Genomic DNA, 18,516 nt, shown 5'->3' on the forward strand with positions numbered 1-18,516 from the left:
CAAAAAATAAAAATCAATCAATAAATAATGAAGGGTTTTTTTAGTAATGTGATTAAGATGGATACTGCTAACCCTGCCTTTCTTTTCCCCTTTCTACCAAAATGGTATCTTTTAGCAAGTAGACAACTCACATTGAAGAGACGTCCCATTTTGATGGATTGTTTTTCTTTTCAGAAAGACTTGGCTTTCTTGTCCTTTCGACTATTTCTTCTTCAGGTGGTTCCAAGTCATCTTTAGTTCTGTAAATAAGTATTGTTTTTAAATATTAAACTATGGATAATATGCTATAATTACTTATAAAATATTGCTAAATTTTACTATATTACTAAGGAGGTACACATATTTCTTTTGCTTTAGGAAGTTTTGATAAATATCCAATCACGGTGATTTCTTTCTCTGCATGTGTGGGTAACTGTGCTTTAAAAATTAAATGTTGATTCCATATTTCTTCCTCTACTATATGTTTTTTATTCAACATATAGCAAAATTTTTCTCAATATGTATTCTTTCACCACTTTTTTTTTTCTTCCTTTTTATGGCCCCACCTGCAGCATGTGGAGATTCCCAGGCTAGGGGTTGAATCGGAGCTAAGCTGCTGGCCTACACAAGAGCCACAGCAACACGGGATCCAAGCCATGTCTGCAACCTACACCACAGCTCACCGCAACAATGGATCCTTAACCCACTAAGCAAGGCCAGGGATTGAACCCAAATCTTCATGAACCGTAATCAGGTTCTGTTAACCACTGAGCCATGAAGGGAACTTCACTACATGTTTTTTATATCCCATAGGAACAATTTACTTTGCTCTTTTCTCTGTCTTTTGAGCAATGCTAAATTGGAATAACATCAAAGTGTCATTTCTTTCTCTAAAAAAATCTTAATAATTTTAAAAGTGGGGAGTTCCCATTGGGACTCAGTGGCTTACGAACCCGACTAGTATCCATGAGGATGTGAGTTCTATCCCTGGCCTCACTCAGTGGGTTAAGGATCCATTGTTGCCACGAGCTGTGGTATAGGTTGCAGACATGGCTTGGATTCCGTGTCGCTGTGGCTGTGGTGGAGGCTGACAGCTGGAGCTGCCATTCAACCCCTAGCCTGGGAACTTCTATGCCTCAGATGCCGCCCTAAAAAATAATTTTTTTTTTTTTTAGTGTTTATGAGAATATGTTGAGTGTAAAACTGCCTAAAGTAAACTGGTATCCAGTGAGCTTGGAAATAGCAATTGGGCTGACTATATTTTGAATAAAATTATATTATCTAAACAAAATCATATTACCTGAACAAAACTTAATTGCTTCCTTACTGATGTTCCATGTTTCATGTTCCCTAGTGAGTTCCTAATTGGATTTGACTTTTGAAATCCTAAACTCCTAATCCCCTCACAATTGCCAAGTGGAACTTTGTCTCAAAGTTTTTGGTTTTGTTTTTCAGTCAAACATCTATACAGAATGTACATGGTATATTTTAGTTTTTTTTTTTTTTTGTCTTTTTGTCTTTTTAGGGCTGCACCCGTGGCACATGGAGCTTCCCAGGCTAGGGGTCTAATCGGAGCTGTTGCTGCCGGCCTACACCAGAGCCACAGCAACACCAGATCCAAGCCGCGTCTGGGACCTACACCACAGCTCAGGGCAACGCTGGATCCTTAACCCATTGAGTGAGGCCAGGGATCCAACCCACACCCTCATGGTTCCTAGTTGGATTCGTTTCCGCTGAGCCATGACAGGAACTCCGAGTTCAGTTTTTAAAGGGAACAAGGCCCTAAAGCCAGCAAGATTCTCAAGGTTTCAGGCTTTTGTTTGCAAAATCTCAGTGGGAATCATACCATACTAACAAAAATTTTAAAATAGATTATAATCACTCAAGGAAACCCTGGATCTTTTTTATCCCAAATCAGAAAACATCCATTGTGTTAATGCCAAATCTAAAAAGGGTTTTCAACACATGCAACAGGCTCCCAGGATTATTTAAGGGGAAAAAAAAAAAAAAGGCCTTGAAGGTACACACTGTCTCACTCATCCTCACATAATAGGCATGCAATAAATGTGTATAAAATGAACCTAAAATCATTTAAGAATTCTACAGATGGGGAAACAGGGACCAAACAAGGTTAACCAATTTGTCCAGTGTCACCCAAGGATTTAGAGGCAGTATTTCTTCATATCCTTCCCTCTTTCCCTCTACCTTTCACTAAAGAAATATATTTAACTTGCTAGATTTTTGAGACAGCAATTTAGACTTTTATGTTTCCCATACACTTCATTTACTTAAAGACAAGACAGATGTATATAACATGCACATATATCACCTATGTGCCCATGTGTTAGATATACATACATGTGGTATATAATTCATCTAAGTAAATGGACATTTTATTTGGGGGACTTTTTATTCCCCTTTCCCCTGATGGCAAGATACCTACACAGGCCAATACCTATCTTCACAAATCCTGCAAATCCCAGAGTCTTTTCTCACTTAAGACCTGAAACCATGCAGGACTAAGTGCTACGGGAGTGAATGTACTCACAAGTAACATTGATATAGTGCTTTGTAGTTGATAAACGTCTTAAACAGTGAATGATCTTTTGGATGATACAGCTTTGTTCTCAAGTCCATAAAGTAAAAGTGATCCCCCCCTGTTTATGCCCCCATCACGTCAGGTTAATAAACACATCAAGCTTCACCTACTTTAGTTCACATTTTTCTTCTTCAGCATCTGCCCAGGAATAGGTGCTAATAAATCGATGTAATGAGGGACGGTGTTCACTCTGCTTTGACCCCAAAATACGCCTAAATAAAGATGATTATATCCACTTGTCAAATCAAATACTTCTGTAGCCATTACCAATTTATTTCCCACTACCTTAATCAATACAAAAATGATACATTCTCATTTCTCCTTGGCATATTCATGCCAGACTTATTCATAAGAAAATTTCATGATCACATGCCCATTTTCATAATTACTCTGCATCTGCTCTGTACAAATTAAATGTCATTCTATCATTTATTTCAAATATCTCCTTTAGCCCAATTATAAAATACTAAAGTTCCCAAAGAGCCACCGTAAATTTACACTTACCAACTGCTTGACCTCCTACCAAATCGGTCATTATTTTCCATCCCAGCCACCTTTAAAGTTCAGATGGTAAAGAAATAATAAAATATGGATTTAGTCAAGTAAGTTTATATCTTTGTCATATGAAAAATAAATTTACTTCTAAGAACACATAGAATCTTCTTACCATTCCTGCATTTCCAATATTTCTGGGCAAAGAGGCAATGGTCACTCTTCGAAGAGAAGATGGCTACCCAAAGGGGGAAAATGTATGTTTTGAAAACTCTCAATACTTTATCCTTGTATGAAACACTGATGAATACTCTCATATGTACATCCATACACTTGACCACTGTAAAAACAGTGGACATAGGAGTTCCCATCGTGATGCAGCAGAAATGAATCTGACTTTAATCCAAATCCGGGTTAAGGATCTGGTGTTGCTGTGAACTGTGGTGTAGGTTGCAGACGTGGCTCAGATCTGGCAGCTGTAGCTCCGATTGCACCCCTAGCCTGGGAACCTCCATATGCCGCTGGTGTGGCCCTAAAGAGCAAAAAAAAAGCAGTGGACATATTTCCAAGACATATTTTCCAATGGCCAAACTGCCTTCCAGAAATAGCTTATCAATTTCTATTTCACCTTTTCTAATACTGGATGAGTATAATTTTTGCCAATCAAATAAGGAACATAAGGTTTTCTGTTTTGGTTTCTAGGAATATTGAACAGTTTTTCTATGCCAAATAACCATGTGTATATCCGCTCTATGAGGCCTCTATTTATGATTTTTGCCCGTATTAATTTTGTTAATGATATTTCTGGCAGAATTTTTTTTATTGTGAATGCAGCCATATCTTTTCTTCCCTTCCTCTCTCTGCTACCATTTCTCCTATGCCAGGAAAGGTTTTCCCCAGCTCAAGAAGAGAGAAATATGCATCTGTTTTAGAGCTTTTTTTTCATGGTTTTTTTCCATTTAACGCATTTAAGGATAAGCATGACACTTTAATGAATGGATGTGTTTATATATTTGCCTTGAGATTTGTACAAGAAAATATTATATTTTGTGGCTCTTCAAGTTTAAATAAGTAGAACTTTAGGAAATAAAAATATGTTAAATGTAGGATAAAGAAGTAGGATAAAGAAGTTTTATGTGAATTCTTTTCTTAAACCACCATCGTTAATTTAATTTTATAGGTTAGTTGAACATCAAGAATATCAAACAGTGGTTCAGAAACCTGGGTCCTAATCATGGTTCTATCACTACATGATTATAACGAATCAGTTAATTTCTGCGAAAGTGGTTTTCCTCATCTGTGAAAAAGAGATTTGGATGGATTGACTTTAAAGTCACTTGCTCAGAAAGTCTGCAAAATCCCAATTTTCAAACACAAAAACTCCTGGCGACTTTCAATTCCCCATTCTCCCCTTCTTATTTAGTAACAGGCCCCTTGATTTTCAGTTATGCATACAGCCTCCAGAAGAAAAGCTGCGTCTTCTTATTTCCAACCAAGAATGAAAAGAGAAATATTATCTGAGACTTCTGGGAACTGTCTTCAGAGAAAAAGAGAGCACCTGTTTTGCCTCTTCCTTTTTCTTGGAACATGACTCAATGTAATGACCAGGACTTGGTGCCCAGAACTGACAAAGCCATTTAAACCTTAAGGTGAAAGCAAAGTGCTAAGGTGATGACACAGCAAGAGGCGTGGCAACTGGGCCCTGTGGATTCTGTTCAGCTGTCCTGCCATTGTTGGACTGCTGACTCCTAACTTTGGCTTTATGCTAGAGAGAAACTACTGTTATACTGTCTTTCCTCAGGCTGCCAGGCAAACTTAGTTGATATACAAATATAGCAAGAAGTATAAAAGCCCATGTATGTATACCATATACACATATATATGGTATATACCGTAATATACCTAAACACATGTGCATATATATACATAACACATACATATGAACTAAAATCAGTTTTATGATTTACACTTAAAGCTATGTAGCTTCAAATAATATTTTAAAACCATCTCACCAATCACATTTCATAGACATTGCTTAAGTGAATTAGTAATTACCTTGGAGTTTAGAGACGCTGACCGTTTTTTAATTTGGCAGTCATCTGAAAGGGAAAACACATTTGCACATTTTAGGGAATTACATATGCAATTTAATGTAAATGTCTTAATTCTGTACGAAGAAAAGTGATGGTCAAGAAATATTTATTTATGATCCTAGAGACTGAGCAATATAAATATCTGGTCATCATCTTTTGATGATTCATAACATCAGTAGTCTGACCAATGGAAGACAGTACTCTGTGTCACTGCCAATGTCCACAATGCCTGCCTAGCACAGAGAGGGCACTGAATGAATGCCCACTGAGTAAATGAGTCCAAAATTATAGATTAGGAGATCATCAGATATTATTACTTTTCTAGAAGAGGGGACAGATCATTAAAATGAAAATTCTGCTTAGAAACATTCATACTATTTAAAATAAAACTATTATAAGATTTACATAAACCTTATGTTATTTTGGGGGAGTTCCCTGGTGGCCTAGTGGTTAGGAATCAGTGCTTTTACTGCTGTGCCCCAGGTTCAATCTCTGGTCTAGTAACTGAGATCTCAATCGAGCTGCTGTATGCCACCACCAAAAAAAAAAGTTAAAAAAGAAAAACATGTTTTCCATGATCACAGATGTCTCCCTGTTTTCCAATCCATTGATCAGCTTACTCTGCCGTAATCATTTCTTTGAGGAATATAAAACCATTGTGGATGAGAGTGGTTCATTTACATTATTGTGCCTTGCTTTATGTGTGGAGAAAGAACCAATTCTAACATACCCTAAGTAGGTCAACACTGAGGTTGACTCAATGGGTTGGATTAAATATATTCTCTCATGGCAGCAATTTAATGAATTTGGGGTATCTAGCATAAAGTCCCTGCCTCCTAATTTGTTTCCTGACATCTTAGTTTGGGGTATATAACAGGAATGAGTTACTTTTTATATTCTAGAAATTATACCCTTCTTATATTCTAATATAACCTTAACATAAAGGTCTTATACTAAAATATATTAAGTAATAAGAATTAATAAGAGAGAGAATGAAAGAGGACAATGTTAGGACAACATAACTGACACAAACTTTTATTACCTTCGTCTTCAAGAGGGTTATAAGACCTTTCATTTTGCAGAAGAACCTGTTTCAGTTCTTCTAATTCAGCGTGCTCTTTGGTATACATTCTCTTTAGATTTTCTACATGCTGAATCATCACTTCAACTGCTTTACTAACCCGGCTTTCCTGGCAGGAAAAAAAAAAAAAAAAAAGAACACGTTTACATTGAAAATACTATCCTTGATACCTAGTTAAAAGATGATGAATTAGAAACATGCACTTCACTTCATCCCTAAATCCTGCTAAAATGACAATAAAAGGTTTGTTTTCCTAATAAGGCATGAGTACACAAGGGTAAACAGAATGGAAGAGGATATAACAGCAACAAAATTTTTAAACACTTACAGGTAGGACTGGTAGTAAATGAACAAGACCTGAAAAGCTGAACCCTAAGAAAGGCAGTAAGAAAAGCCTAGAAGCAACCTGGGTTGTACCACAAAAAGCTGCAAATGGTCAGGAATCAGTGCTGCCTTTGGAATTAAGCTTGAAGGTAGACATCAAACAGAAGAAATGGTTGAAAATCTGTAAAAACTGATTATTTCCACAGATTCCCTCCCTTACTCATGTCAGCTGAGCAACTTCTCTACCATTTTGGTTCAAAGCTGTCTAATCTAGAGAAATTAAAACAGAGGTCTGTGGACTGGAACACATGGTTGACAGTGAGTGGATCATATAGAAAAGAACAGGGAATTCCTATTGTGGCTCAGCAGTAACAAACCCAACTAGTAACCAAGAAGACTCAGGTTTGATCCCTGATCCTCGGTTAAGGATCCGGTGTTGGTGTTGCTGTGAGCTGTGGTGTAGGTCACAGACACGGCTTGGATCCCACGTTGCTGTGGCTGTGATGTAGGCTGGCAGCTGCAGATCCAACTCAACCCCTAACCTGGGAACTTCCGTATGCTGCAGGTACAGCCCTAAAAAGCAAACAACAACAACAAAACAGATTTAAGCAAAAGTCTGTATACATGTTGAATATTGAGATACGCAGCCTTATTCTGCCAAACACTGGTAGCTGGGTTTATATTCTCAAGGTATTCAGTTAGATAATTTTTGTCTGAGGAATCTTAACACTGTAAGATGAAAGTCCTAAAACTACCAACATTTAGAGTATCCCAGTGAAGCAGCCCAGCTTATGAGAAGCTCAGAGCCAGCAAGCAACTTCCCCATCCGATATACAGGGTTCCCACTCAGCTCCTTCCCAAGGGTGGATCATCACTAGTCAGAGGAAAACCTCTAGCCTGAGAAAAGAAAATGAACATGCAGAAAGAAGCAAGCTGAAAGAAATGAACTGCAGAAAAACTAAAACTTCAAGAAAAGTATCAATGTCTTCAAAGATGTAAGACTAAGTATTGCATCTATGAAATAAGAAAAAGATATTATGGAAAAGCAACGTTCTGAGAATTTTATCTTTTTTTTTTTGTCTTTTCTAGGGCCGCACCCGCGGCATATGGAGGTTCCCAGGCTAGGGGTCTAACCAGAGCTATAGCCACCAGCCTACACCACAGCCACAGCCATGCCAGATCTGAGCCGTGTCTGCGACCCACACCACAGCTCACAGCAACGCCAGATCCTTAACCCACTGAGCAAGGCCAGGGATGGAACCTGTAACGTCATGGTTCCTAGCCGGGATTCATTAACCACTGACTCATGATGCTAAGTCCAGAATTTTATCTTTTTAAGGCCACACCCACAGCATATGGAAATTCCCAGGCTAGGGGTCAAATTGGAGCCGCATCTGCAAACTATGCCATAGCTTGCAGCTACACCAGATCCTTAACCCACTGAGCAACATCAGGGATCAAACCCACATGCTCATGGATACTAGTCAGGTTCTTAACTCACTGAGCCACAATGGGAACTCCTCTGAGAATTTGAAAGTCTGGAAATTAAAAAGATGACAAAAATATGTAACACAATAGAAGAGTTTCAAGATAAGGTTGAGGAAATCTCTGAAACTAGAGCAAAATAACTAAGATATAAAAGAGACAAGAAAGAACCAATTCAGGAGCTCCAACATCCAAAGAATAGGAATTCAAGAAGTCTAGAAAAATGTAGAAAAGAAAATTTCTAAACTGAAGAAATAACTTTCCAGCTTATACCCACTCAGGGCCTAAAGCCATGGTTGAAAATAAGCCCTTGCAAAGAAGGACCATATAAAAGCTTCTGGAAAGCAAGAAGAGGTTATAAACCAAGACTCAAGAGTCAGAATGGCATCAGAGATTGACAGCAACCCCGGAAGCTAAGAAGAAAATGAAGTAACACAAGAAAAATTAAGAAAGAAATTAATTTTCTTCATCTATCTAACAGAAAGACATAAAAGAACAAAGATATTATCAGTTATAGAACAGCTCAAAAAGTTTACCTCCCAGGCATTCTTTTCCTCAGGAAGTTAGTGAGATGTTCCACCAAAAAATAAAGTAAACCAGCAAAGAAAGAGACATGGGATTCAACTCAGAGAAGTGAAAGAACTGTTCGTTTAAGAATTCCTAAGAATTTTGTGGTAAGCCCAAAGAACAGTCAGTTGAAATCGACAAGGTCAAAAAATTTCCGGAAACAATATCTCAAAGAAGAAATCGACAAGTACCTGATGAGTTTGAATGTATTGTGAGATTTAGACTCCCTGGAAGAGGCTGAGAATAAATTAGAGAAAAGTAAATAGAAAACTAAGCATAACAATCAAGGTAAAGGAAAATGATTAATTCCACAAAGAACATGAACATTGTACAAAGAAAGAAAAATCATAATGGACCACTGTCTCTGCTATGAATAGAATTTACATGGGCATAAAAATGTTTACAGGTAATACAGATCTAATATTATTCATCCACTTTTTTTTTTTTTTTTTTTTTGCTTTTTAAGGCCACACCCACAGCATATGGAAGTTTCCAGGCTGGGCATCAAATCAGAGTTGTAGCTGCCAGCCTAAGCTATAGCCACAGCAACGCAGGATCCAAGCGTGTCTGCGACCTACACCGCAGCTCACAGCAAGGTTAGATCCCTGACCCACTGAGTGAGGCCAGGGATTGAGCCTGTATCCTCATGATTACTAGTCTGTCTCTCTTTCACTGTGCCACGATGGGAACCCCTCACTTTTGAACATTTTAACAAGTATCAAAATAAATAAATAAATAAAAGAGGAGTGTATTTCCTTAAATAACAGCAATGCCATGATCACATCTAGCAGAGACCTCTTACCATCATCTAGTCCATATTCAAATTTCTCCAATTGTCTCACAGTTTTGTTTGAATTAGAACCTGACAAAGTATGTTCACTGAATTTTTTCCTTTTTTAATAATGATGTGTAATTTACAATGTAAAATTAATTATTGTAAAGTGAAAAATCCAGTGGCATTTAGTACATTCACAATGTTGTACAACCACCACTTCTATCTAGTTCCAAAACATTTTCGTCACCCCAAAACAAAACTCCATACCTATTAAGCAATTACTTTCTATTCGTCCCTACACCCCAGAACCTAGGAACCACCAATCTTCTACCTTTCTATAAATATTTACCCATTCTAGATACTACATACAAATGGAATCATACAATATGTAACCTTTGTATTGAGCACCTATACTTAGCTTAGTTTTCCAGATGCAACTACCTTGCAACATGTATCAGCACATCATTGTTTTTTTTTGGGGGGGGTTTTGTTTTGTTCTGTCTTTTTAGGGCCACACCTGCAGCATATGGAGGTTCCCAGGCTAGGGATCTAATCGGAGCTACAGCTGCTGGCTTACGCCACAGTAACACCAGATTCCGAGCCACATCTGCAACCTACAGCATAGCTCACAGCAATGCTGGATCCTTAATCCACTGAGCAAGGCCAGGGATCGAACCTATGTCCTCATGGATGCTAGTCAGGTTCGCTAACCACTAAGCCATGACGGGAACTCCAGCACATCATTGTTTTTAATGGCTAATATATTAATAATATGATAAGAATATTGTAATTTCTCCACATCCTTGTCAATAGTATTTTTCTTCTTCCTTCCTTTTTCTTTTTAAATTGTAGGTATCCTAGTGGGTGTGTCCATATGGTTTTGATTTGCATTTCCCTAATGATTAAGCATCTTTTCATATGTTTACCGGCCTTCCTATACTTTCTTTGGAAAAATGTTCAAGTCTTATTCCCATTTTTTTTTGTCTTTTGTTGTTGTTATTGTTGTTGTTGTTGTTGCTATTTCTTGGGCCGCTCCAGCGGCATATGGAGGTTCCCAGGCTAGGGGTCGAATCAGAGCTGTAGCCACCGGCCTACGCCAGAGCCACAGCAACTCGGGATCCGAGCCGCATCTGCAACCTACACCACAGCTCTCGGCAAAGCCGGATTGTTAACCCACTGAGCAAGGGCAGGGATTGAACCCGCAACCTCATGGTTCCTAGTCGGATTCTTTAACCACTGCGCCACGACGGGAACTCCTTATTCCCATTTTTTAATTGGGTTATTTTTCTTTCTGTTAAATGATAACTATTCTTTATATACTTTGGATACCAGACCCTTATTAGTTATACAGTCTTCAAATATTTTCTCCCATTTTGTAGATGATTTTTTCAACTTCTTGATAATGTCCTATGATACCCCAAAGTTCTTAATTTTGAGGAAGTCCAGTTTATCTTTTTTTTATGCTATTGCTTTTGCTTTTGAGGTCATACTCCCTCATTTAACAAATATTTTTTTGAGCACCTCTATGCATTAAGAATGTTTTAGGCTTGGGGGTATGAGCAGTGACCCATACAGATAAACATTACTGCCTTCCTAGAGTTTATATTCTCATGAGAAGAAAGAGATAGTACACAAGATGTCAGTAAAACATAACAGTATGTTAGAAAGTGATCAGCATGATGAAAAAAAGGAAAGGTGAGGATGAGAAACTCTAGGTAGGAGAAGGTGAAATTTTACATAGATGTCATGCAGTCAGGTAGGCTGTTCTATGAAGGTGACATTTGAACAAGACTTAATGGAGGTGAGGGCTAAAATGTGGAGGAGGAGTAGTCTAGGCAGGATTAACTGCTAGAACTGGGGCCCAGGGTGGCAGTATGCAGAGAGAAGAGAGCAAACCAGTGTGGTTGGGGTTTAATAATCCAGGAAGATAGTCATAGGAGATAAAGTCCAAGAGGTAAAGTCATTATTTGACAGAGAAGACAGGGGAGGATATGATAGTAGTTTGAGGAGAAAGCATGAAATTGATGCTTAGAAGAGAGAAAGGGTAAATGATGGGAAGCCCCAAGGACCACTTGAGGTTTGTGATGAATTTCAAGATAACTCAGTCAGCACAGAGGTGTGAGGTTTCACAGATATGAAGGTATGAGCAGTGAAGAAGTGGATTCAAAACAAGGTTGTAGATTTTCCAAATGTGTAAAACAAAACAAGAGAGGGAGAAAAGTGTTGAGGGTTCGTGCAAGGGAGCAAATATTGTGTTTGACCATGGAATTTAAGATTAGGAAAGAAAATAGCAACAGAAAGATGAAAGACAGTGAAGAGGGTGTGAGATAGAAGAGACTGATAAAAGAACTAAATACTCATCTTTGTGGTAGGAAACCAATAAATATCTAAATCTGAAAATAAGTCACTAACTGACAGTATAAGCATGTTGTTTGGAGATAAACTGTAATAAAAAACCACCCAAAAGACTTGAAAGTTGTAGCTTTAGAACATGGAAAACAGAATAATAAGCCTTATAGGACTACTTGGATTTAAACAACAGCAACAAAAAAACCCATGTGCACATATAAATTTAATAAAAATAAATCAAAATTATTATTCTCTAGCGAGGGGTTAAAAAGGAACTAGAATTTTAAAAGTGTATAACAAATGTTCAAACTAAAACTATCGTCACAATGAAATGTCTCTTAGAAAAATATATTTTAACAAGATTTTTAGGTATAGATTCAAAAATCTAAAATCTCCCCAGATTCCCCACACATAAATGTTGAAAATCTATTTCTCTATGAATAAGTGTGCAAAGATGCATAAACAAGGATATTTGTTACAACAAAAAAGAACATTTGGAAATGATCAAATATAGTTTTTCCTAGAAATATAATCCATAATGTTAAGGAAAATAAATCTTTTTAGTAATTTCATTGTAACTAGAGAAATGGAGACAAATTACCTGATTAATGGCGCCCAGCATCTCAGCCCTACTGGCCACTCGTGCTGTACACTGGCTAAGAAATGTTATACTCTTCTCCAGCTTCTTAATGATTTCCTGGGCTTGGCTGTCATCTTCACAAAGAGGTGTTAAAGACTGCACAGAAAGTAAAGTATTAGAAAATATTCAGCAAGTGATTCTAACACTATGTTGTAAATGACATCTGTATACAGTTGACTCAGTTATTTTTGTGGAAGGTGAAAAGCAGCAGCAAAGACCAATAATGAATGATACTGAAATATTAATATCTTTGTTAGCTATCAAGTATCACCTACATAGGTGCTCACAAAACTTTTTATACTATTTTGAATCCCTTTCTTCTTTACTTCCCAAATTTGCCACCCCTTCATGTGTATTTATATCTTTCTTCTACAATTAATGGGATGGGATATAATTAATTGGCTATGGTAAAAAGTAATTATGCCCAAAATGAATCAAATGCACTATATGAAAAGCACAGTTTGAACTTTTTTTTAAAAAGTAGTGAAAATATACTAGACATAGATATGACTCTGACTACTATACTTGCTCTTTCACTGATGACAATGTGAGACTGCGCTAGTTAGGCAGGTAGGCCTTCATTGCCTTATGAATACTTATTTCAAACCTGTGCCCTTGATCCAAGATAATGGCTTTCCTGATGGAAGGCCACCCTTCTCATTTCAGTGGAGAAAGAATTGAGAACAGAAGTTTTGAAAGGAAGAAAACCATTACTCATTAGCTGTGTGATCAAGAGCAAATTCTAAAACTTTGCTCAAATCTAAAATACCACAAATTTTGTATATCATTAGAAAGAAAACATTCTTTCAATAAAACTATAGGGCATCACTGACTATAAATTGCACCCTAATTCTACAAATGTTATAATATCAAACTTTCTGGGAGTTCCCATTGTGGCGCAGTGGTTAATGAATCCAACTAGGAACCATGAGGTTGCGGGTTCGATCCCTGCCCTTGCTCAGTGGGTTAAGGATCCGGCGTTGCCGTGAGCTGTGGTGTAGGTTGCAGATGTGGCTCGGATCCCCTGTTGCTGTGGCTCTGGCGTAGGCTGGCAGCTACAGCTCCGATTCGACCCCTAGCCTGGGAACCTCCATATGCCTCGGGAGCGCCCCAAGAAATAGCAACAACAAAAACAACAACAAAAAAGACGAAAGACAAAAAAAAAAAAAGATTTATTCCTGGAATGCAAGGATGATTTAACATATGAAAATCAATCAATGCAATACAGACATTAACGGAATAAAGGCTAAATATCACACGACCATCTAAGTCGATGAGAAGCATTTGACAAGATTCAACATCCTTTCATGGTAAAAAATTCCCAAAAAAACAGAAATACAAGGAAACTATCCAAACATAATAAAGACTGTATAGGAAAAGCCCACAGCTAAAATTATACTCAAGGCTGAAAGACTAAAAGCTTTTCCTCCAAGATCAGAAACAAGGCACAGATGCCCCCTCTTACCACTTCTGTGCAACTTAGTACTGGAAGTCCTACCCAGAGCAATAAGGCAAGTTAAAAAATACTCAAAAATCCACATTGGAAAGGATGAAGTAAAATGGTCTCTGTTTAGAGTTCCCATCGTGGCTCGGTGGAAACGAATCCCACTAGGAATGGGTTTAATCCCTGGCCTTGCTCAGCAGGTTAAGGATCTGGTGTTGCTGTGAGCTGTAGTGTAGGTCACTTTCGAGGCTCAGATCTGGTGTTGCTGTGGCTGTGGCTTAGGCTGGCAGCAGTAGCTGTGACTAGACCCATAGCCTGGGAACCTCCATATGCCATGGATGCAGCCCTGCCAAAAAAAAGGAAAAAAAGTAAAATGATCTCTGTTCACAGATGACACGACCTCACACAAAGGGAACCCTAAAGATTCCACAAAAACACTGTTAGGATTAATAAACAAATTTAGCAAAATTTAAGGATACAAAATCAACATACAAAAATCAGTTGCATTTCTATTCACTAAAAATGAACATTCTAAAAAGGAAATTAAGAAAACAATTCAATTTATAATGGCATCAAAAAGAATAAAATAGGAAAAACCTAACCAAGGAGATGAAGGACTTGCACACTGAAAACTACAAAACATTGCTAAAAGAAATTAAAGGGAGTTTCTGCTGTGGATCAGCGGTATGAACCCAACTACCATCCATGAAACTGCGGGTTCAATCCCTGGCCTCACCTCCCTGGTTCAATCCCTGAGTTAAGGATCCAGCATTGCTATGAGCTGTAGTATAGGTTGCAGACTCAGCTCTGATCCTGCGTTGCTATGGCATAGCCCGGCAGCTGTAGCTCTGATATGACCCCTTGCTTGGGAACTTCCATGTGCTATGAGTGTGGTCCTAAAACACAAAAAAATTTTTAAAAAAGAAAGAAAATAAGGAAGACACAAAGGGAAAGGCATCCTGTATTCATAGATGGGAAGACTCATTAAGATGTCTATACTATGGTATATGCAGACTCAATGTAACCTCTATCAAAATCCCATCTTTTTTCCTACAGAAATATAAAAATTCATCCTAAAATTCACATGCAATCTCAAAGGACCCTGAAGAGTCAAAGAATTTTGAAAAAGATTAAAGCTAAAGGTATCCCACTTCTTGGTTTCAAAACATATTACTAAGCTACAGTAATCAAAATAGTATTACTAGCATTCAGACAGACCCATAGAACAAAATAGAGTGCTCAGAAATAAACCTACACATATATGGTAAAGGGTTCTAAGACTTAAAGAAATAGGAAAATTATAGCCTCTTTAACAAATGATGCTGGAAAAACTGGATATCCACATGCAAAAGAGTGAAGTTGGACTTTTATTTTACACCATATACAAAAATCAACTCAAAATAGATTAAAGACCTAGAGAACCCAAAACTGTATAACTAGAAGATAACTCCAGAAGAAAACATAGGGGGAAATCTTCATGATATTGGATTTGGCAATGATTTCTTGGATATGACACCAAAGTATAAGCAAAAACAGACAAATAGTGCTACATCAAACTTTAATATGTTTGTGCATCAAAGCACATGATCAACAGAATGAAAAGGCCACCTGTGGGATGGAAGAAGATATTTGCAAACCATAAATCCCATTTTAAAATTGGCAAAGGACTTGAATAGACATTTTCCAAAGATGATAGACAAATGGCTGGCCAATAATAAAATTCTCAACAATACTAATCATCAGAGAAATGCAAATCAAATCCACAAGGAGATATCATCTTGTACCTATGAAATGGCTACTATCAAAACCAGAAAATAGTACTTTAGCTAGATGTAGAGAAACTGGAACTCTGCTGCACTTGGTAAGATTATAAAGTGGGGTAACCACTGTGCAAAACAGTATGGTAGTTCCTCAAATGCTTAAAAATAGAACTCTATATGTTCCACAATTCAACATCTGGACATTTTTTTTTTGTCTTTCAGGGCTATACCCACTGCATACGGAAGTTCCCAGGCTCGGGGTCAAACCCAAGCTGTAGCCTCTGGCCTACACCACTGCCAAAGCAATGCCAGATCTGAGCCACATCTACAACCTACACCACAGCTCACAGCAATGCCAGATTCTTAACCCACTGAGCAAGGCCAGGGATTGAACCAGCATCCTCATGAATACTAGTCGGATTCATTTCCATTGCACCACAATGGGAATTCTAGCCATTTATTTCTTGATGGACATTTGAGTTGCTTCCATCTCTTGGCTATTGTGAACCTATTGCTATGAGTATGTGTGTGCAGATGTATCTCTTCAAGACCCTGTTTCAGTTCTTTTAGAAATATGTCCAGGAGTTCCTGTTGCAGTGCAGTGGAAACCTAGTATCCATGGGGATGCGGGTTCAGTCCCTGGCCTCGATCAGTGGGTCAGGGATCCAGTGTTGCCGTGTAGTGTAGTGTACTGTGGTGTAGTTTGCATACGCAGCTCAGATCTCACAATGCTATGGCTGTGGTGTAGGCCAGCAGCTGTAGCTCTGATTCGACCTCTAGCCCAGGAACTTCTATATGTGGCGGCACAGCCCTATAAAAGCAAAAAGAAAGAAAGAAAAAGAAAGAAAGAAAGAAAGAAAGAAAGAAAGAAAGAAAGAAAGAAAGAAAGAAAGAAGAAAGAAAGAAGAAAGAAAAAAGAAGAAAGAAAGAAGAAAGAAAGAAAGAAAGAGAAGAAAGAAAGAAAGAAAGAAGAAAGAAAGAAAGAAAGAAAGAAAGAAAGAAAGAAAAAAGAAAGAAAAGAAAGAAAGAAAAGAAAGAAAAAAGAAAGAAGAAAGAAAGAAAGAAAGAAAGAAAGAAAGAAAGAAGAAAGAAAACGAAGGAAGGAAGAAGGAAGGAAGGAAGGAAGGAAGGAAGGAAGGAGGAAGAGAAAGGAAAGAAAGAAAGAAAGAAAGAAAGAAAGAAAGAAAGAAAGAAAGAAAGAAAGAAAGAAAGAAATGGCTAATATCAGTAAACAAAAGCTGTCACAGTCAACAGCATTTGCAGCCATCTTTAGAATGAGGCAGTGTGCCCTGAGGGAACTCAGGATGTGAAAACACAGGATACTGGTACCATATAGCTGAGGTATCAAAGGAATGATTTCTGTGAGCTGCAAACTTTGCATCTTCCCATACATGGAAAAGTGCTAAATTCCTTAACTTGAGAAATCTAGTTTTCTTCTATTAGCAGTAATCTTTTGTTCCTGCTACCTGTCCTTTGTTGCAAAACTCCTATATATCCTAGCTCCCCCCTGGCCTCCTTGGAGCAGTTTTCTCCTGGTTACTTGAGATGCTGCTTCCTAGGTTTAAGTCCTCAGTTTTGTCCATTAGATAAAACATAACTCTCAAAAAAAAAAAAAAAAAAAAAAAAGAAGAAGAAGAAGAGAGAGAAAAGGAATGAATGGATGGGTCAACAAAATGTGGTATATACATGCAATGGAATATATTATTCAGGCTTAAAGAAAGGAAATCCTGCCATGTGCTACGACACTGATGAGCTCTGAAGATATTATGCTAAGTGAAATAAGCCAGTTACGAAAAGACAAACACTATATAATTCCACTATATGAGCTATCTAAAGTAGTCAATTCATAGAAACAAAAAGTAGAACGGTGATTACCAGGGGCTGAGAGAAGGGGAAAGGGAATAGTTTAATGGATATAGAGGTTCATAAGTGAGATAAAAACATTCTGGGGATCTGTTTCACAATAAGGTGAATATACTCAAAACTACTGAAGTACACTTAAACTAGTTAATATGTTAAGTTTTACATTATGTTTTCTAACCACAATAAAAAACAAAATATGGTCTCTATGTTTTTATTTTCTTTTTCTAAAATTAGCCCACTTAATTTTCTAACCCATCTGTATAGTTATGGTGACCTCACAAGACAGAAGGATAGGGGTTTCCATTGTGGCTCAGCAGATTAGAACGTGATATAGGGAGTTTCCTTCGTGGCTCAGTGGGTTATGAACCAGACAAGTATCCTGAGGATTCGGGTTCGATCCCTGCCCTCTCTCAGTGTGTTAAGGACCCAGTGTTGCCATGAGCTGTGGTGTAGGTCTCAAACGAGGCTTGGATCCCGCATTGCTGTGGGTTGTGGCATAGGCTAGCAGCTGTAGCTCCAATTCAACCCCTAGCTTGGGAACTTCCATATGCCACAGGTGTGGCCCTGAAAAAGGCAAAAAAAAAAAAAAAAGAAGAAGAAGAAGAACCTGCGAGGAGGCAGGTTTCACCCCTGTCTTCACTCAGTCGGTTAAGGATCTGGGGTTGCCTCAAGATGAGGCATAGGTCACAGATGTGGCTTGGATCCAGTGTTGCTGTGGCTGTGGCATAGCAGCTTCAGCTCCAATTTGACTCTTGGCCTTGGAACTTCCATAAGCCTCAGGTGCAGCTGTAAAAAAAAAAAAAAAAAAAAAAGATAGAAAAGTAGTCGTTGTTACAACACTTTTATATACTTTACAGTTTGCCATTACCTGACCAGGCTGAAATCAGTTACAAGTCTCTTTTTTCAGTTAATTAAATGGAAATAGTTTTTTGATTCTCTCCTTGGAAGCTTAAAATTGATGTCATCTCCTATTGCTCAGTTTTATGCGTAATTACTCTTCTGCCTGATATCTCCTGGAAGATCCTGAGAGATGGCAGATGATTCATATAACTATTTAACAGACAT

General features: G+C 37.9%; 1 protein-coding gene across 4 annotated transcripts in view; it reads right to left on the minus strand.

The window, feature by feature from the left end:
* Positions 1–18,516, minus strand: part of IRAG2 (inositol 1,4,5-triphosphate receptor associated 2) — a 112,906-nt gene that overhangs the window by 1,847 nt on the left and 92,543 nt on the right. For all 4 annotated transcript variants that reach the window (XM_047787367.1, XM_047787370.1, XM_047787368.1 and 1 more), the window contains 7 exons: positions 12,346–12,480; positions 6,206–6,353; positions 5,126–5,169; positions 3,246–3,308; positions 3,083–3,132; positions 2,689–2,790; positions 132–239 (listed from right to left, as the gene is read on the minus strand). In XM_047787367.1, coding sequence (XP_047643323.1) covers positions 132–239; positions 2,689–2,790; positions 3,083–3,132; positions 3,246–3,308; positions 5,126–5,169; positions 6,206–6,353; positions 12,346–12,480 — 650 coding nt within the window. The remainder of the gene's footprint in view (positions 1–131; positions 240–2,688; positions 2,791–3,082; positions 3,133–3,245; positions 3,309–5,125; positions 5,170–6,205; positions 6,354–12,345; positions 12,481–18,516) is intronic.

Source organism: Phacochoerus africanus, chromosome 7 (genome assembly GCF_016906955.1).
Source record: "Phacochoerus africanus isolate WHEZ1 chromosome 7, ROS_Pafr_v1, whole genome shotgun sequence".
NCBI classification, from domain to species: Eukaryota; Metazoa; Chordata; class Mammalia; order Artiodactyla; family Suidae; genus Phacochoerus; species Phacochoerus africanus.